The 22146-nt window shown below is 37.5% G+C and overlaps 1 protein-coding gene across 8 annotated transcripts in view; it reads left to right on the plus strand.

The window, feature by feature from the left end:
- The window catches only part of LOC124305108 (latrophilin Cirl), a 238570-nt gene that overhangs the window by 154428 nt on the left and 61996 nt on the right, over positions 1-22146 (plus strand). For all 8 annotated transcript variants that reach the window (XM_046764157.1, XM_046764156.1, XM_046764158.1 and 5 more), the window contains exon 2: positions 13403-13534. In XM_046764157.1, the coding sequence (XP_046620113.1) occupies positions 13426-13534 (109 nt within the window). In that variant the 5' untranslated portion in view covers positions 13403-13425. The remainder of the gene's footprint in view (positions 1-13402; positions 13535-22146) is intronic.

A 22146-nucleotide genomic window follows, 5' to 3' on the forward strand; every position in this document is an offset into this window, starting at 1 on the left:
GGAGGACCTCCTCCTCCTTCTTCTTCGTTCTCTTCGTCTTCAGCTTCCTGGAATGGTTCTTCTGAAATCTTGCGCGTGAGAAAACGGCGATAACGGGTATACAAGGAGTCCCGATTCCTGACTACCGACTTCACGTACCATTCCCTCTTCCTTCCCGTATTTTCCCAGGGGACGACTTCGGTCGCTAGTGCTTCCCAGTTTTCTTGGTTTCTCTCCGGGTTTTAGATGCAGAGACGCTTTTCTCCGCTCTACTTACCACGTACCGCGAAACCTCATACATACATTATAGACTAAAATTCGCAGGGTCATTCGGATACGACTGTAAAGTTCCCCAGAGGATATTAATATAGATTCTTCATCCCGGTACGTGAGATAAGACTGTTATATTCTCGCGAAAACTTCTTGAGAGTATTAGTTCAAAAGATTCAGAGACCAGTGGGAACGGGGACAAATTAACGCTTGACCTGGATGTTCGATGTTCTGTTATGATTGACAAGAGAGGGAGAAATTAATCGATGTGTTTTCAGCGTTGCGGTTGGAAAAGAAAACCGACCGCGGTTAGTAATACTGTAATCTGTATTATTTGGTAAGAATGAAAACTCTTCTTGGATGAAACCAGCCAACTCTCTCTTCGATTGGTCAATATACTCGAATAACTGTCCATAACGGACTAGGACACCAGTCACGGTATCATTATTAAAACTGTCACCGTTTGAGGTATCTTGAATTTCTTTTGTACAGAAAATTGATTTGACGAGACTCGAGCCCGTTTCAACTGGTTCCGGAAGATTTCAATGATGTACGAGTTGGTATAACGGCCAGTGATTCGAGTATACTTGATGTCAAGTTACCAATCACGTGATTTGGTACGATTCCAATTCATTTCACTGATCAAATCGACTCTCAGAATCGATGTTAAACAGTTTTTTCGTCATGTACCTACACGACGTTTCGATCAGTTTTCAGAGGATGATTGAAGACTAGTGAGCATGGTACGATGAACCTCAGCTCAATTTTTTTTTTTTTTTTTTTTACAAGAAATTGAAAACACTTGAAGTAATTTGAGGCTAAAGGCTTTATTATCTATAGTTTGAAGACCATTTTGGAATTTTTTCATTGAAATTGATAGCAAAATGGTGGCATGGCGCATGTAAGTTGCGAATGACCACGTTTCCAATCCGGTGATAAGATTATAGACCATCCAAGTTGTACCCCCGCCCATTATAACGACCTATTCCTTCATTACGAGATCTTGATAGGTCGAAATATCATGAGATGCATCATGAATCCATGCAGTTGTAACCTAGAATAGGTTTGTTTCTCCCGGAAGGGTGAAGACCTCAGGCTCTATAGGCTCGTTCCAGTCGTTCATCCACCTTTCCAATTCCTTCTTTCCTTGTCGTCGTCGACTTGACGTCGTGATAAGGCGCCTCGTGACGCACCGTGCCGTTTCGTACCTGACGGTGCCGCGAAGAGCTCTTCGACGTTGCTTCAGCCTTCCGCGCCGTCTACCCTTTGCATGCCTTTGCTTTTGCCACCCCTTCAAATTGGCCCGCTCGTTTACGCGACCCTGAAACATGACTATAACCCTTTGGCATATACAATATATACATACGTTTACCGACCGATTGAACCTTTTATGATACTTGGACACACAAGCGTCTATACGACACGCAATTTCGATGAAATTTCTGATTTTATTTCTTCTTTTCGAGTTACAACTTCTTTGCTCATTCTTCTCGATTTCTTTTACCGACGGTAAGTGTACCAGTTATTGATCCTTTTTTGGCTGTGTATCTGTTTTATCCTTAGTTCCAAAATTACCAAAATATTTATTCGTAGTGTCTAAATATCCAGCGATTGGTTTTGGTCATCGAATAATTCACAATTTGTGCCATAAACTTACAATTTTCTAAAATGAGAGAGCCAATAATTGGGTCTAAACGTGTCAATAACTGGTACGCTTACCTTAATAACGTAGTTATAACAAAACTGCAGTACGACAGACTCGCGGGACGATTTGATCGCACAATCCTCTCTCGACTTATAATTGACAGCATCGAGTAGATAGAGAGAACGCTTCTCACACGCACCAGTGTTAATAACACAGCAGTAACAACCGTTCCTTACGTCCCTGCTCTTTCTCTCTCTCTTTCTCTCTGGTACATAATTTATGTTTATTTTATCATTGGGAAAATAAGGAAGCGTCTAGTTAAACCTAGAGAGAGATAGATAAAGAGAGAGAGAGAGAGAGAGAGAGAGAGAGAGAGAAAGAGATGGTGAGCGAGGCCTTAAGATCACCGAGCTTTTTGCTGCACTGCATCGTCATCCTTCGCCAGTTGTATAAGAGGCCATTCCTTAAACACTAACTACTTGTTTGTCGACTTTCCGTCACGGTGATGATAGGAGGTGTATGTTCACATGTTTCTGATAATTTTTAGATTGTCTCAGCTACGTGTTTAAATAAAAATACCTTATCAAGTTTGGATTGATATCAAGTCGCTAGATATTGTTAAATAAGAGGGAGATGAAAAAGATGACGCCAATTGTTGGAGCTTAAAACTTTCAAGAATTTCAATGCACCTGGACTATGCACGTGTTTTGGAATTGCGTTTTTTTACACCATATGCGCTGATGTGAGAGACGAGCAAGGTGTCAGCTTTTCTCCCTAATTCGACACCACGTGATCATCTCTTTCTCTCCGCCTATGCTTCTATCTCTCTGTTTCCCTCTACTTGGTCAGACGGATAACTATTAAACTCGGAATGACTTCATCCAATTAGCTCTGCGGTCGCTTTTTCCCACAGGAAGCATTCCGGCTGCAGTATATGTTATGGGTACATATGTACGTACATGTACGTTACGTATGTACGAAGATACGTATGCATACACATGTTTAGAGATGGATAGATTGTATAGGGACCATCCTTGGCTCACTTGACATTTATCGCTCTGTCCGCGTGTTACAGTCTTGTTATATGTATATATCCATGGAACGCGAACCGTTCGACTGATGACGATCATCATCGTGACGAAAGTTCTACGACAGATGTTTAATGTGTCCAAATAAGAATTTAAGCATGTATCAGTCACCGAGTCTACGTTTTACTGGGCTTTTACTTCACGTGATTATGTAGAAAATCAAAGAGTAGTTGTTGAAATTTCCGATGTTAATCATAAAATTGCAAAAATGTCGTCGTTAAGAAGGATCAAAAAAAGAAAAATGAAATCCAAAATTGAAAACCAATTCCAAGTTAATCGAAGTTTGGAAACTCTCGGTAGATAAAAATTTGTATGATGCAATTGAAGAATTTAGTTAGTAACGAAGTCAGGTTATATTTTCTTATATCGAATGAAGTAATCAATCCTCTGCTTAACATTCAACATGAATGCGAACTGTAGCGTCTGTAATCCGGTTTAGTTTTTCAAGAATTGTGCAACATATGTACGTAAATAAATAGGAAAACAAGTTTTCGTTGGATTCCAAAGTGTGGACAGTACCTACCTACCTACCTACCTACGACTGGTACCACCTTGAGAATATTCGTTGATACGGAAGGTAAACACAGAAATGTTCGCTGTCATAAATCTTTGACATTATACCTAGTTTTCGGTGAACAAGGCTTTGGTACATGTGATATATACGTTACGGGTATTATAACGTTCCAACTTCTGTAATGTGCAGTCACACCTATCAGCATCTTTAGAGAGAAGAAGAAGAAGAAGCAGGAGGAGGAGAAGGTGGAGGAGGAAGAGAGTATTCTCCAATAGTGTCGGTGTCTGTGTGTGTGTAGTTGCGAGCGTTTCAAAGTGTTTGCCATTTTCATTTTTGTATTTGTATTTGCACAACGAATGGGATCGGCCCCATCCATCATCTCTGTCGGTGCATCTACTCGGGGTGTTGCACACAATAAATTGACGTGTGTATACGTTTCCATTTTCCGCAGTAGGTAGGCAGGCAGCAAGTATATACCCCCATGAAACCCCCTGAGCTAATGTACCACGTCGTCACGCTCCTTTCTTCTGCAGTGCAGTGTAAGTAAGAGACCCCAAAGCACATCGGCTACCGATGCTAACTACCTGAAAAACTACCTGAGCTCTTTCCTCTTCCTCTCTCTCTCTCTCTCTCTCGCTCCCCGTGACGTTTTTCCGTTTAACAGCTATCGGGTGAAATCCATCTATACTCGTGGCCTTTGTTTGCCGACGACGATGACGAAAACGAAGACGAAGAAGAAGAAGAAGAGCTTCGACATTTGCGTTTGTTGCATCTTCCATCATTTTGTTGCATGCCGCACAACAATTTGGAGGTGGAACGTGGAACCATGACGAGGAGGGCGGAGAGAACCAACGCTAAGCCGATTATCCATCCGGATTATGCCGTTTGCCCGCACCTTTTCACTATATGCGGGTCAATAAGCGCCTGTCTGAGTGCCTGCCTGCCTGCCTGCTTTTCTCGATGGTTTTACCAATCTTTTATGCATTTATTTATACAGTTTATGGTCTTGTCTTCCCTAAGTATACACTCTTCGACACGTGTGACTGTGTACCCAGGACAAAGCTCCTCCACCTCCACCTTCTTCTCCTCCTTGTCGTATGTACCTCAATTAGTCTCTCATATCTTTTCTTTGTCGTTTACGGTTGTACGATTATCGTAAACTGTTTTTCTCGCAATTTTCTACAGGTATTTAACTCTGTAAATTTGAGTTAGTAAAAATTCACTGACTTATAGTTATAAATATACCACCGGAGATAAACATTCCATGTCGAATTAGCAACCCATGTACCTAACCCCCATTCGATTTTGATCATTTTTAGCATGATGTTCTTACCCAACCCAAAAGGGTTTCGGAATTTTTTTCAAACTTCTTGTAGCCATTGGTGAAATTTATAAAAAGTTGCCAAACCAATTCCCACTAAAAATGCTCGACCATTGTCATTCTAACTCAACTTCGCAATTTTGGTCATTTTGTAGTTTTGCTCAACTTTGCGAAACTTCTAATTTCATTCAACTTACAGTTATCCTCAACATCGTGTAGTTTTTCCTCAATTTTAGTCGACTTCAAGAATTAGATTAATCTCGCTATTTTCTTTTCTTTCCAATTTCTTCAATTTTATTTAACATCTACTCCAACCGTCTGACTCTTGACTATTCTTCCGAGGAAAAGGTGGCGGTAAAATTTTCCCACTCCACATATCTGCACGTCCATGTTTACAATTCGTACAACATCGTGCCTCACATGCCCACGAAGTGACAGGCAAAAGTTGGGTGCACATGTGCAATAATAACCTTCAAAGCTTCAAGTTCTAAAAGCTACTCAAACTACGCTGGAACTCACTTCCCATCGTTAAGCAGCGTCCCTGAAGGGAGGCCGAGAGGGAGGAAAGAGGGAACATTGCGGACACCTTTATACTTTCGGTTCGCATGCCACCGTCGTATTAATCATCGAATCGTGACGTGTCCGCACCTCGACGCTGACTGGGTCCGCTGCTGCTGCTGACGGAGTTCACCTAGTCAGTAGCTCTGCTCTATCACACCGACTGAGCGCCCTTCGCGTCGCGATCTCGCTCCCTGTTTTACCATAGGCGTACTTGAACCTATTTACCTGTCTCGTTTCTCCCGTGAACAAAACCCATTCCTCTTTGATTTACCTTATTAAAATAGTCATGGGCACGAGATTATACGTATAACGCGTTGCAAATTTAATCACAATTCTCGTCTAGAGGAAAGTAGAAACGACAAAAGAAAAAAACACAAAAGAAAAGAGAAAAAAAAACGTCGACAGCGTCGAAATTTAATACCGTCTGGAAGTATTCTATTTAGCTGTACAATTTTACAGATTATAAATGGTTTCATTTTTGCAAATAAGTCTAATGGTATTATAGCGTGTTTAGTGTTTTTTTTGTTTCAACTTTCAGTTTCTCTGTTTTCAGCGAGATAAAAAGGAAGTTATTGTAATCACCCCGAACATAAAAAGTTGAGTTTTTAACAGATCTCCACGTTTTTAAATTTAGAGAATCATCTTATATCATTTTTAAATGGACGTCTGTGATCAATTTTTTTGCCCGGCGATATCTCGAGAACGAGTTACCGGTTTTCAATGATTTTGGTTTTAATCGACGCGGCTTTTCCAAACTTAGAATTGATTAAATTTTGGCTTTGATCGTTTCAGTACTTTTTCAATTTTTATTGCAAAAATCTTGCGTGAAATATTTGTTGAAATTTAATTTTTGCAAGTGTAGAGTATTTTTTTTTTGTCTCTCAAACACATTCCAAACTGGTGAAGAGTTTTGGTGTTTGATTTTTTTTTTGTTTTCAATTACGTCGTTTCTTCGAAATCAATCCAAAGATATAAAACAGAGGTATTGAAATATGTGTTTGAATTTCGCGTACATTATACCTACATTTTCTGCACTTATACACCCTTTTATTCGAAAAAGCTTAAAATGTGGGATCAATTAATCAATTAATTAATTTTTCATTTATCACCTCGCGTATAGGCTGATGTAGGTATATTATACAACAATATTTTAAACGAGCGGCTATAGCTGATCAGAGTAAGAGTCCGGAAATTCTGCTCTCACCCCCGACTCTTCGTCGTAAAGGAGGAATTCTCATCAAAAAATATTTGTAAAATAATTAAAAAATGCCTTTCACTTTCCCACCTTATCCGCGTTTCACTTCCTTCCTCTTGGAACGTGGGGCTTAAGGTATTTCTACGGTGCAGCCGTTGCAAATAAAAGAAGAAGAGGAAGAAGAAGAAAGAGAAGTGGAAAAGAAGTACGAAAAGGAGCCTCTATTTTCACACAAATATCATCATGTTTTTTATCTTTCTATACGACAGAGAAAGAGAGAGAGAGAGAGAGAGAGAGAGAGAGAGAGGGATAAAAAGGATTTTGATCGATCTTTGCAACCGCGAATTACCCATTAGGTACGAAAACCCCCCTTTTTCTTCAACCCCTTTGACCTGACATTTTCCGAACCCCTGACCACCCCTCATTAATTCTTCAACCCTCATTTATTATACACCATTCTTCAATATTACAATATACTTTCTTCTTACTTCATAGTTGGAATTTTAATTAGTCCAACCGGCGATGTCGCGTGGATAACTATGCGTATAGTGCATTCGGTGACAATTGTTGATTAAAATCACCTGTAAATAATATATTTGTTGCACAAAAAATGAAGTTGCGGAAATCGAAATAAATAATAAAATAATTATCTCTCACTATTTTGTATTTTTTTTTTGTCCATACTTTCGATACGATTAGGTTACTAACTTTGACCTTGTTTTTTTTTTTCCTCCCACCGAACGCGTTTCGTTACCGAAAATTCTTTATTGGGATAGATTTATTGCTTCTCTAATGAAAAATAAAAAATAAAAAAAAAAATATTCTTTTTGCTGTCGACGGTTTTACTTTAACTTTAAATCGGTGACGATGAAAAATACGCAGCACATCGATTGTTCGTTTGTTATTTATCCCCAATTCTCTTCTCTCCTTTATTTACTCTTGTCGACAGTTTGTCGTTGATCTTTACTAATGAAATGATTAAAAGAATGATTCACGCTATGCTTGAGCGTGCGCGGCATCAGGAATACCGTCAAAGACAGATGCTTCTGGTAGTAGTTACTTTCCTTAATGAGTTGTAATTAATGGTTTAACATACATACGTCTCCCTAAGAACCGGTCACTGCCGCTTGTGGTAATTTTGCTTCTTCGTCAAGCTCTACGTACGCACGTATAGTAAACTCGCCAGCTCCTCGGCTGTTTACTCACTTATACCGACAACCGCCTCTCTAAACTCACTTCATTTACTTACTCGAACGTGTGGAATTTTATTATTTCCCGTGGGATGCTCCGTGAGAGCAGATGTTGTGGGATCTGGTACACATACAGCTATATATATATGGGGAATTCACACTGACACACACAATTTTTGATTATATTCCAAATTTTTTCTGCAATTATTTTAACCCTGAAATTTTTTAGATTTTTATACTCAACTGGTTAATCATTTGCAAATATGGAGAATGATTTTGAAAAGGAATTTCTTTTTATATTCTGAAAAAACTGTATTTTCTTTTCCAAACATTTCAAGACTGAGCCCATGATGGGCGAATTTTTATTTTTTTTTTTCCTTTAGCACTTACAGTTTTGTTGATCAACTCAAATATTGTATGAATGGTTTGAAAATTTCCGAAAAATTCTCAAAACTAGACCGGTTTCAATATAAAGTTAATAAAAAACATGTTCAATTCTATAATGAAACTGGTCTCGAAATGTGTTGAGTGAAAAATGGAAGTTTGAAGAATTTTTCGGGAGTAAAAAAAGAAAAAAAACAAAAACAATACAGAAACAAAATTGGTCCATCGTGGGCCCGGTCTGTAAATGTTTGAAAAAGAAAATATAGTTTTTGACCATTTTTTGAGTTTTTTAAAGAAAGGTCCTTTTCAAAATCACTCTTAATATTTACAAATAATTGAACAGTTGAATAAAAAAAAATGTAAAAGAATTCAGGGTACCGTTTCAGAGTTGGGAAAATTGCAGAAAAGATTTTGAAATGAAATGAAAAATGGTCAGGGTCACACGTTGGTTGGATTTGCATGGAATACTCTATACATACTTGGTGAAATTTGGTCACAGGATATAACAAAAGGTAGTACCGTCACCCTGTGGAGGGCGAATCAATAGTTTCGTTTGCTTTAGCCACACGGCTTTCTGACATTCGCGTGTTTCCGTAGTGAATTTTAATTGTCAGATAGATAGATAGACAGATAGATAGATAGATAGATGGATAGTTGCAACGCCCGCTTGACGTACATCAAAATCCCACGTGCATATCATCTCGTATTTCTTCTCTGCTCTGACTACCTATTTAAGCACATACGAGTCAAAGAGATAATAATACTAAAAACGTTTGAAACCCATGGTGAAAGAGTTTTCCGTGAAACTGCACACTACACTTTTTCGCAAGTTCGTTAAAGGCTCACAACCTGAGGAAAGCTTACACATTTTTTTACTCGGAACGCTGAAAACTCGCCGTTTTCGGAGACCACAGTTGCGGAGCCCTAAAAACGGGAACTTACGGAGCGTGACGGTTCGTAGCTCGGTGTAAAAACAATTCGCGGTTGCGTCGATTGTCGTCTTTTTTTTATCGCCACATCACCTCATCTCCGATTCAGTTTTTTCTCAATATTTCATGCCATAAGTGTACAGGTATACATGTAACAGAAACTTTTTTTTTTCCCTCTACTTATGTCTCTACGCTTCGTGCATAAATAATTCGTCCGTAATGTTGTGCCTGTAATATTCCACTGTTCTGGGGGTTGGTTTGCACCTAATTCAACGACCCACGATTTCTCCGCACAAAAAACCTGGAACGTATAGATTTTACTATTATTCATTCATCCCTTTCGTATTTTCGTATATATATATATGGGGATTTCCACGCCAACTCAATAAGCGGTTCACTATGACATTTTCTACGTTTTAGTACGAACTCTGAAAAGGTTAGAAAATTTTTTTCCAATTTTTACAATCACTCGTCTTTACCCTCGTCAAAAAATCATAGGGTAAAGACGAGAGATTGAAAAAAATTTTTAAAAATTCTTGTAACCTTCTCAGGGAGGTTGCAAAGGTATAAAAAATACTTGGTAGAATTGAAAAAAAATTATGGTCAACCGTTTACTGATTTGGCGTGGAATGCTCCATACACGTGCACACGTCGCGATGTTTGTTGAAGGAAACTGGGTGGGAGAATGTTCAGGGTTGAAGGTACGAGTAAAATATAGTAGTGAACGAATTTTCCTACTTGTCGTTCATTTTCGTAGCACAATTTATTTACGCGGTAGAAACGGCTTGCGGCCCGAAAGCTTCGCGATTACACACCACTTTACTAAATTTCACTTATTCGATTTTACCCGCACGAAAATATTAGACAGAGTCTTGAGGCGTAGAAAGAATAATGAATATTGAAGTTGGCTGCGTTATCGTAACGATTCGTCCTGTGGAAAAACCGTTAATTCACGATTTTTGAATTATATGAAATTCAGCGTAATCGTAATAAAACAAAACACACTCATAATTCGAAATCTTAGTTCCTGGATAATCATCATTGTAAAATCATGATCGTGGTGATTTTGTCTCCCAATGTTTCCCAAAAAAAATATCTGCATTCGCTGATATTTTGTCAGGCTTTGTTTTCTTTTTCTCTCCCTATTTGCTTACATTGTTTTTTTTTTTAACATTCTTTGCATGCATATTTCCATTTACTTTACTTGTGTTTTTCTTTCTTTATCGAAATCAATTATTCTTCCAAACTCACGTGTAGAAATTCTTACCTATTCAACAAAATTAATCAGATTTGTTGTTCACACGCCTAGTTGGAAGTCTCAAAAATCAAAAAAAGGAACAGAAATAAAACAACCAGATTTACAATTTGAGAAATCCTTGCAATAGTTTTAAAACGATACATTTCTGTGATTGCAATAATTTGAAAATTATTCATCAATATACTTACAATTAGAAAATAATTATACTGTCTAGTTCAATTGCAAAAATATTTTTCTACTGTGCGCAAAATACCGTTTGAAGTAATTTTGATTTTGTGGTTTTTTCTTTTAAAATACATAATTGCGACAGTAATTTTCTAATACGCTTATTGTGAAACAATTTTTCTGGCAAAAAAACGAAAACAAAACGCAATTCTTATTAAAAATGTACATATTACTTTTTTTTAGCCTCGTTTCTCTTATTTTTATTTTGTAATTTTTCAGCGCTCTTCTCTCTTCACTTTACTCGTTGTTATTTTTTCCTTCACGTTCGGAGCCTGTTCTCTTTGATTTGCTTCCTTTTTTTTTTTTTTTCTCCTGCTTTTTATACAATATTGTAACTATTTTGAACACGGGGAGGCGTGCAGGGATGGAGAAGATGAAAGGAACGTGGTGTTCGTTCGAGCGGGATGCAGGCGCGAAAGACTTTTCGGTTCGGTGATTTGCTCGGCCAACTGCACGTATTGAAAAAATAAAATAAATAACGGAATTATCGACGAGAGGAGGAAAAATAAAATAGCCCTCTTTTCCGCCCTTTTCACCCTTCGGTCTTCCTCCCAGGAGACTGGAATAAAATTGAATAACGACGACGTCTACAAAACTACAAAACTACATAGCTACGAGTCTACGAAAACTATTAAAACTATTAAAACTATTAAAACTACAAAACTGCGAAACTACGAAACTACGAAACTACGAAACTACGAAACTACAAAACTACAAAACTACGAAACTACAAAACTACAAAACTACAAAACTACGAAACTACGAAACTACAAAGCTACGAAGCTACAAAGCTACAATTACAACTATAATTATAACAACAGTAATAATGATGAGGAAGAAATTATTCGTGTTAGTGTCTTTGTTTTTTCTTTCGTCTTCTTTTTTCTGCTTTCTTGTTTCACTGATTTATTAATTTCAATAAACAATATGTAGAAAATTCAACGAAATTATCGCGTAAAATGTTACCAAGAAACAAATAAATATAACTTGTCAGTAATTTCGGGAGAACTGAATGGTTTCATTACACGTAAATAGGGGAACTTGGGGCACGACGGACCACGAAAAAAGTTTGAATTTCTTTTATCACAGTTTTTCAAAAATGATATTTCAGATAAAGGCCATTTACTTCGAAATATAAATTTTTCGGTCCTACATATTGATAGATTGATAAATAATCAATGATTCATTCAATACAGGTGGTAAAGGATGCAGACATTTATAAAATAGAAAAATAAAAAAAGTTTTATTGATTTTTTGGAGAGGGTTCTTTGTGTCTCTGATGTTTTTCTTTTCTTCTGCTGTAATATTATGGCGAATTTGGTCGAGATAGATCAAAACAATTGGTACCCGGTGCTCGAAAGCTAAAAAAAAAAATAATCAACGACTTAGGGATACGTCGTGTCCCACGTTCCCCTCCAATATTTGATACATCGATTTATTTAATAAATTTCAATTTCGTGACGGGTGTGTAATTTCATTTATTACCGTAAAATAATGTTGAAAATTGAGAAAATACACCAGCTGTCTGAAAGCAATTTTATTAAATACCCCATGAACGATTATGGGATATTATCAATGATTCATAGCATATGTGTGTTATCGATTTTCAGTCCGGCACGCGGCTTATAAACCTTTGAAACATCAAAGGGCATCAGCATATAATAGAGTTGAAATGATTATTTCCTACAGCAAATAAAGAATTTATCGTTAGCGGGGAACCCTGGTTCTAATTTAGTTTCGATTTGAATATTCTCGACCTCTTCTCGATATCTTTTTTTTTTCTTCTTTTGATCCTGGAAGGCTGTTATCTTTTACCAAAGACTTTCGTCGAGTGTGATAATTACTGATTGTATCTTAAATTCTGTTAGACAATGTTCTGGGAAATTTTACTGCATATATTCACTACATCGATATGACGCTAGTTTGATTGGTTGGAAAATTTTCTCGAATAGAACTTTTCACGGTATGTTCGAACAACAAAAATAGGCTGAAATATGGTACGAGTAAAATTAATATCCGACACTGAAACAGATGTTTTCGATGCCTGTCAATCAGTTTGACTTTTTGCGGTATTAAAAAAGAGAGATAAATATCGAAGAGAATCGCGAGTTACTTTCTATCTCACTCGACGGTTCCAATTATTTTTAATTGCATTTTGAGTATATGTTATACGAACATATATATACATATATATGATGTATTCCGTTACATCGTTACATTTGAAGTTTTTAAATCATACTCCAGATACGCCGGGTCGAAAAATTCTGAAAAAATTGCAATTGCGTTTTTCGTCATTTAGTTTCATACATATAATTATAAAGCCAATCTGAGACATCGATGTTAAATCTTGATCTAGATTTTATGGAATGCCCCATACACATATATATATATATGTATAGATACGTAGGCATGTGCGTATAACCGAGCCCTCGAATTTAAATGAATGTATTAAAAGCGACGGTGTAAAATTGAAATTCTATATTTTCCATACAGAACGATATTAAAACGACGTCACACCATCCAGTTTACATTGAAATTTTCCCCCAGTGCTGAAATTTTTTTTATGCAAACGTCGTTAAGCTCGTTATTCGCAAGTAGACGAGAAAAAATAAAAATTTGATGAATCGAAAGGTAAAAATGTCTTCGGAAAAAAAAAAAAATAAAATAAAATAAAAAACAAACAAACATAAGAATTGAAAATGTAATAATAAACATGCAGCAATCTTTTTGATACATGATACCTACCTGGATCTACTCTAATTTCCCGCTTTTCAGACCCACTCGCAAAAAGTCGTGTGTAAAATGTACTAAATTACTAAAATTCTCTGTCCTTTGTGTTTCAGGAATAGCTGAAGTACACCTCAGGATGGAGTGCCGTTGGGCTCGGCGGAAAGGCCTTTTTGCAGGTTGCATACTTTTCCTCCTACTGCTCCAACTGCTCGTCGGTAGTCGCACGGTTGATGCGAGAAATTCTGGTGAGTCGATAACCGCCTACATTCAAATCACTCTGTTCCGTATTTTTTGCAACTTTTTTTAGAGACAATTTCGAATTAGGGCGATAGATGGATTTTTTTCTTCTCCAACAAGGTCTGAAACAATCGATATTTTACCGCGATGGAAATGCGAGAAAAAGAAAAGCGATAGAATATGACCTGAACTTCGTAACGTTACAGAATCCCCCTTTTATCAGGTTGAAGTTAGCAACGAAACGTCGGGTTAAAAAATCAACATTATTGGGCTATTTAGAAAAAAAAAAAACAAAAAAAAATGACTTTCATGAGTTGGATTTTGTAAAATTAAAGTATATTTTGTTTGTAATGTTTTACTGATTCTCGTACAGTCGTAAATATGCGAAGTAGCGATTTTTCTTTAACTGTATGAATCGTTACAGTAACGTTGCTAACTTCATTCTAATTCTCTTTTTTCACTTGTCGTTTCGATATCGTATAATTCTTTCGTTAACGTGTGTATTATATCTTGTAACACCCTTGAAGATAGCTTATAATAGTAGTACGGTAGCTGGGTGGTGTACAGAGTGAAGTTCGAACAGACTGAATGGTCCACGTCCGCTGAAATTTAATGCGCATGCGCTATAATCCGAAAGCATTTGTTTGCCAGGGATACCAACCGTCGTGAACGTAACCTCAAAAATTTTGACAGTTGCCGTTGGAACTTGAGCTCAACACCGGCACAGGTATGAAAATTTTTGAGGTTACGTTCACGACGGTTGGTATCCCTGGCAGACAAATGCTTTCCGATTATGGCGCATGCGCATTAAATTTCAGCAAACGACGGATCATTTATTCGTAAAAAAAATTCAACCAGTACATCCATAAAAGCTTATGGATATGCCGTTATATACTATTTATATACATATAACAGGTGCGAGGATTTGAATTCGGGAAAAGCGTGCGATCGAAGCGAATGGCTGTTCGAGCGATAAATACGTACATACATATATAGACGTGTATATAAGGTGGAAAACATCAGCTCGCATCACAATTTTTACCTACCACCCTCCAGTAACATCTGGATAAAAAATAAACCCCTGACGCATATTTCCAACATCTCATCTCCACGTATATGAAACTCAACGTCTCTTCTGTTTCTCTGACGTTGTATATACGCTCGCTTTATAACTCCGGAACTAACGTATCAATTTTCATAACTTTTTTTTTTTCTTTTTTCATTTCAACAGCCAGAACGTCTGGCTAAAATTTAGGATATATTTCGTTACAACCAGATCGAAGGTTTCCAAGATATTACGATATTTGTAAGCCAAGTCGGATTGGCGATGACACACTTATATGCTGACGCTGATTAAACTCTTTACAAAACAGAGGAAAGTTATCTTAAAATAGTTTTCGAGCTCTCGACGATCGATACAAAATAAATAAAAAAAAAAAAAAAACAAACTCTATTACGTCTAATGGTTTTGCCACGAAAAACTATTTGAAAATATTATCGGGTGAATTCGCAACCGGCTGTTAGTATATAAAAGCATGTACTTACGCGAAATGTTTCCCTTAGACACACTGTGTTTTTTTTTTCCTTCTTTTTAAAAAATATATTTGTAATATTTTCCCGCGCCTCTCCCCGTTATTTTCATTCCTTCTTTATATTTTCTCTCTTCTCTCCCTCCCTCTTTCGCCCCGCACACCCTCGTCGTCGACGAGAAGCCTGAGGAGGGTTAAATCCTCGGGCACCCGGTTGTTGCGAAAACTCGGAGGTGTACTTGTACCATACATATACCGTTACATATGTACGTGTATATGCATAAACGAAGCGTGGATCTACTTCCGTCCATGTGTTCCGGGGGCAACATCTCACCATCACGACCACCGTGGCATCAGCATCAGCAGCACCAGCAGCAACCAGCAGTGGCGGCGGCTTGGGGTCGTGTGTTACGGAAGATTTGTGTAACATCGGTAACACATGGTGGCCAACAATTTACTGTTTGGGTTGCCGCACCTTTTCTAGGGGTAGGATTTACCCTCTTTTTACCCTCCTCTCTATCTCTCTCTCTCTCTCTCTCTCTCTCTCTCTCTCTCTTTCTCTTTCTCTATACTCCCCTCTTCGTTGTTGTGTACGTTTCCAACGCCGCCGAAACACGCCGAGGTTTTCGAATCAACTGTGTACTTTGCTCCCTGAGAAGAAAAAATGTAGGAAAAAAAAGAAAAAAGTGGAAGAAATAAAAACCAAGGGAAAAAAATGCAAGAGAAAAGATAATATTTCTCCTCTTTTTTTTTTAATTCTTTTTTATGTATGTGTATATATATATATATATATATATGAGGTTTCCTTACTATAGATATATATATATATATATATATATATATGTATGTACATCTTTGCTCAAGAGGTCGTAATTTCCGGTCTCTTCCAAACACACACAGACACACGCATGCAAGCCAAATATTTCCGCCCTTTTGTTCTTTATTCGAGCCGGAAGAATCGGCCTCGATAATGAAATAATACAAAGTTTGCAATCTGTTTCTTGTTCCATTCTCTTTTCCCAACGCGTGTGCGTTTTTTCTTCCTTCGTTGTTACAGATAATATGATATTATCCCAATAACGAGAAGAAAAATATTTTCATCAAAATTCACGGTAATCACGATGTTTGGTTACGTGTAATTATGTTTGTTCTCTTTAACGATGTGCTTCAATTGTTAGCGTTATGTTATTATATGATTTTAGTTCTGTACAGTGATTTTTAGAGAAAAAGAATTTTCTTACCTCGTACGAAATATCGATCGCGATCTGATACGACGCAAGGAGTTTTATACAAATGATTTTATTTTATTTTTAGCTTTTTTTATTTTTCAGTTCAAAGAAACGTTATTCGAATTACGAAAATTTTTTTTTTTCGACACATTTCGTGTAAGCATATTTAAACAGATGCCTTTTTTATTTTTGTATCATAGCGCAGTGGGATTGAAATCCCACGTGTGTGACTTGCTTACCCATCGTCAACGCGTCATTTCGAGACGTGCGTGCGTGATTTCACCCCTCGTATATTCTCGCCCTTTGAACATACATCCATATTATATAGCCGCGCCCTGTACAGGATTGACAAGCTGAATGAGTTTTACGCGGGGAATTAACTAAAACATCTAAATTTAGGGTCGCTGAAGGGGTAGAAGAAAGGGAAGGGATGGTATGGGAAGGGATGAGAGGCGAGAAGGGATCGGGTGCTGGATTTCTGTCATCTCCTTCCGGTTCGTTTAGTTTAGTTTACTTAGTTCCGTTCGCCGGAGTTCAATCAATGCTGCAGCATTATGCAGTGCGCAAATTGAAACGCGGTGCTTTATTTATAGAGATCAATATGTAGTAATTTATTCAGTATTTCGTGTTTTACATTGCTCTCCTTGTCTACTTTATGTTAGACACTTGTAAGAAAGAATATACTGAATTCAACGCTCGAAAATATTTTTCAGATTTTTATTTTCTTCACGACGGATTCGCCTTGTTTCAAATTCAAGTCATTTTGTTATTTTGCGATTTATCAAAAATCTATCCCAAATAGTTTCATTAAAACGGAACAACATTGAATTTCACGCGTCTTATTTTGTTCTAATCTAATCACTTTGAAATGAAAATATTGTCCCAAAATGTCCTTATTTGAGTAAAGAAACAGTTTTTGGACGATTTTGAGATGGTTTGGACATGTTTCAAAGGATGAGTTTTTTTTATTCAATCAAAATTTGCGTTTATCTCGCAATGTGAGAATAATTTTGCAAAATAAATCGCGGTAATCGATTTGTCAGAAAATTTCACCTCTGTTTCATATACTTGACAATCATTTAACATCAAGTATATCTCTAGATAATCGCTAAATAAAAATCAATATTACCACAAAAAAGCTAGAAAAAAAGCGAATGGATTAATTGAACAACACATTCATTCTATAGCATACGTAGGACGTACCATAGACAGCCATGGACGAATTACAATTTGTATTTCTAATTGTATGCAAAAGTGATTAAAATATCAAAAAAGAAATTGGTAATTCCATGAAACAAAGATTTATTCGAACAAAGATGTGAATTATTTTTGAAAATTGTAATTGAATCTATTCCTAATCGCAACTTGTAGTTGACTTTTTTTCCCACTTTTGTAACTTACAATTAATTTTTTCTCAAATTTTGTAATTTACAATTGTTTTTTTCTTCTTCTATTTTTGTAATTCGTAATTGTTTTTTTTTTTTTTTTTTCTTTTCCAAGCTTTGTAATTTGCGATTGTGTCTTTCCTCTCCAAATTTTGTAATTTGTAATTTTTTTTTTTTACTCTCGTCTCCTTCAACTTTTTTAATTCACAACCTCGCTTCCTTCCTTCCATTCAGTTACAAATAAATTTTGTATTTTGTAATTATGTTGAAGCTTGTTAGAAATTGTAATTGGCATGCTCGCTGCCCAACGCCGATTTACGAGCTGTGTATATCTTGCAATACTACAAAAATTAACTTTATCGTCATTACGACGTGTTATATTGTACATGACATATAATACGTATACCAACCCTCGTCGCGATTAATTTTAACGCTTCTGTAGGTTAGGTCAGACCATGTATATCATGCCAAAACCCGGGGCGCAGGAGAACCGTCGTCGTCTTTTTACCCCTCCACCTCCTCACATCCGCTTCATCCTCTTTACCCTACAGATCCTCGCTTCTCGTATTTACATAGATTTACATATCGCTTTACGTTTACTCGCTCGAGCTACGCCATTTTATTCTCTAATTTTTTTCTTTTTTTTTTTTTTTCTTTCTACCTTCTACATTCTTACCTTTTCTTCCAATTTTCTCACTCACCTCCCTTCACACTCACTTATTGCATTCCGCTTTCGGGCATCGATTCACCGACTTACGGATTTTCATGTCTATTTTTTTAACCGATCAATTAATTAGCTTCCTTTCATCTGTCACGATTTTTACTCCAGCTTATATCCAATCATATTTGTCACGAAATTCTAATGATACCGTTTTTATTCGCCGTCTCAAATTTGCTTTTGTGGATTCTGTTTTTTTTTTTTTTTTTATTTTGCTTTTCCTCAAGTACCGTCTTACGTCCATTAACATCCAAGTTGCGCTGAACGTCAATAAAAAACTCTTAACGTTATTACAAGAGTCTGGGACGATTCTCAAGCTGGCAAACTTTATTACAATATGTGCGGTTTGACCTTGTCGAGTCGAAGCATATACATCGGTACAAAGAATATTCTATAAAATACATATGACATTATTCATTGTTAATTTGTAAACAATACGCTTCTTAGTATTCCTTTATTTTATAAATTCTTTTCATTCTTTTTTTTCTGTCGATTTTGCGGGTTTTGAAAAAATTCTCTCATCATCCGATGATTTTCTCGTTTTCATTCTTCTTTTCGCCCCAAAAACACGTGTCCGTAATAACATTCCTAATTTTTTAACCAGTTTTATTTTTATTTTGTTTCACCTTTTTTTTTGGTCGTATTTCATTTTCTTCGTCCCCTCTCACTTCTCTTTGTCGACATACAAACCTATCGATCTCTTTGAGTGAGTTGAATGCCGATCAAATTCCTCGCCTGATATTGTATAAAGTTTAATTTTTTTTTTTTTTTTTCCAATTCCTCCCAAATCCTTCCCCCCCCCTTTTTTTTTTTTAATTTAATTTTTTTTATTTTCTTGTTGTTGACGTCGTTGCCATTGTTGCCATTGTTGCATGCACATTAAACGGTGACTGGTGTAACAAATGTGACGAGGTCGCTGTCGAAACTCACACCTCGGTATTTTCCACACAGTGCGCGATGTAAAGCACACGTATAATAGCCACGGCGAAACCCTCAGCAGTAGCGCCTTTCCTCCCTCTTTTCCACCATCCACCAACCTCCATCCTCCATCCTCAACCCCTGCAAGGGGTCGTTCATCACTCATATTCGGTCCTGCAGGCAAGGATATTTTTTACCTCGATTGACGTTTAATTAAAAGTTGCCCACAGGAAAATCCGCCTCCCCTCAACTCTACCCTGCCACCACTGCAGTGCTAATAGCTTTCCCTTTTACCGGCGTATATTATACCAGCCAACCTGGCCGTACGTAGATATCTCTCTCTCTTATCGGGTCATTGTACAAAAGGTAGTTTCACCAAAGCAGAACTGATTGTGAGCCTGTAAATTTTGTTCAGGTTACCACATTTTGACGCTTTCAGTCGCAATGGGACGGATGCTCGGTGTCCAATGAACCTCAAAAATTTCCGTGTCCAAGCTTTATCACAGTTTATTGTTGAGTTTGACTTCAGATTTGTGATCAGCGATCCCAAAACCAACGAGTAACAAGTTTTGGCCGGAATCATCGAATATTGATAGCTTTTTTCGATTTTACATACGCCATATCGGATCCGCCATCTTGGATCTAGAAATTATCAAATTCTGACTTCAGATTCGTGATCAGCGACCCCAAAAACCCCCGCGTAACAAAATTCAGGCCAAAATATTGAGTTGAAAAATGTGTGACTGAAAGGGTTGAGTACCAAAAAAGGGTGAGGGTAACGTATATAAAATTGCTTTTGAAAACAATTCGATCGCCTTCCTAACCTTCTTGTAATCCAAGTGTTCCACTTTCGACGATAGTCTCACCACCGCCTTGAAATTCACAATCCTCAAGTAATCGTTCTCAAATAATTATCAAAATCATCCCTTCGGTCGATCATGAGAAGCTGAAACTGATTCTTTCATCCCTTCAGGTCTCCGATATCCCTCTAAACATATCTGGGAATCTATTTTCGATATTTTACTGCCTCAGGGACGCTCCGATAAGCATATCGACATGGGGATTTGAGGTGCTATGTCCTGCAGGGATGAAGTTCGCGTCGTCGAAGGGTGCAGAATGGAACGAGACAAGGGTAGAAAGAGTCCGTCGAACGGGGAGGGGGGGAGACGTATATGGGAAAAGGGATGGAGGGGGTGAGTTTATTGTCGGGACGTAAAGATCTGCTGAGTTGCATTCCCCAAGTTTCCGATAGACTTGCTCTTGGGGTCACTTGGAAGGCGTGCCCCGTCTTATAAGGGGTATAAGGTATAAGTGTCGGATCACCGACTTGCCATTTTCTTCCTTTATTTCCCTCCTCCTTCTTCTTCCCGCTTCTTTTCGTCTTTTCATTCCGCGTCTACGACTTTTTTTCTCTCCGCTACCTCCCACCCCTCACCTCCAAACACCCTTCTTCCGATCGTAGGTTTTTTTCTTCACTCCGCTCGGTTTATCGTTACACTTCGTAGGGTAATAACGATCTCAAATCTACACGGGTACAAAAATTTTATGCGACTGAAAATGGTAGCGTTACGATTTTGATGAATCGAAAATGTGTAGAATGTTTGAAAAACGATGAAAAATATGAACGTCGATCTTTTTTCTTTCTCATTTTTGTACGCCTTTTTTTAGAAGGTGGAAGAAAATACCGAGGAACAAGACGACTTACGTCAGGTTCAAGATTGTCAGAGTCGAGAAGTAATTTCAGTCGGCTCTGAACTCCCCGTGAGCACATTTATACCACCACCACCACCACCCCCCCCCCCCCCTCCCCCCCCGCTAAAATTGTCAAACTCTTGCGGACTATTTCGAAAATCGCGAGGGTCAGCAGCAATCCGAAAGATCTTGAATCCCTCCTAGAGAAGATATGGGATTGGGATTGGGGATTGCGGAATGGGGTTGAGGTTAGGGGGATTCGAAATTCAAACCTGGAATCTGTCGCAGATCCAGAAGGATACGGGAACTGTTCTCAGGGTCGATTGCTGCCCGAAAACTCTATGTAGCCACTCTTTGTATGCCTCGAGGGTTTGAAATTGACTTTTTTTTTTTTGAAAGGAACCGATCTCAATCAAGTTGAAGAAAATCAGAATGTCAAAATTAGCCAAATTAAAAAAGGGTGACTTGGGGAAGTTCTCGGTAACAAAGTGATTTTCTCATCCCTTTCGCCACTTCGGAGAATCTGAATTATCCTCCCTTCATTTCGCTTGAAAATTACCAAACACTTGCGTTCCTTTACACAGGGTGGATCGAAAAAAAAAACCCAGACCAATCAAAGTATCGAATAAAATTCGAACGCGACGAACGATTTTCAAAAACTTTTTTGTACAGCAAAATTAATATTAAAGAATGTTCAAGTTAATTTAAATCTTAAATTGAGATTAGAAGTTTCATTCTGGCATTACATTCTTTTTTATTAATCTTTTCACATCCTTCCAGCGACTTTTTCAAAACCTCTTTGTTCAAGAATACACGTATCTCAGCAAAGAATGTAGATTTTCCAAATATTCAAACGCGAAGCGAAAAGTTTACTTTTCTAATTTTGTGAAATAAAAAAAACTCTTTGGAAAATCTGTCGTCGCGTTTTTTGGTTACTTTATTTTTGTTTTCTCTTTTTTTTTTTTTGCGGCTTGGTAATTTATATTCGAGCGATAAATTCAGCTTGCAATTGGTGAAACGAAGCGCGATTTGGGTGAGCTGAAAATTTCCACCCTCCGCGCAGTGAGTCACATCCTTTTTTTTCTCAACCCTGTTTACGAACATCACAGGGGTGAGTCGATCGCGATTTCTCCTACGCTTATCGGTGGA

This window comes from Neodiprion virginianus, chromosome 5 (genome assembly GCF_021901495.1).
Source record: "Neodiprion virginianus isolate iyNeoVirg1 chromosome 5, iyNeoVirg1.1, whole genome shotgun sequence".
NCBI lineage: Eukaryota > Metazoa > Arthropoda > Insecta > Hymenoptera > Diprionidae > Neodiprion > Neodiprion virginianus.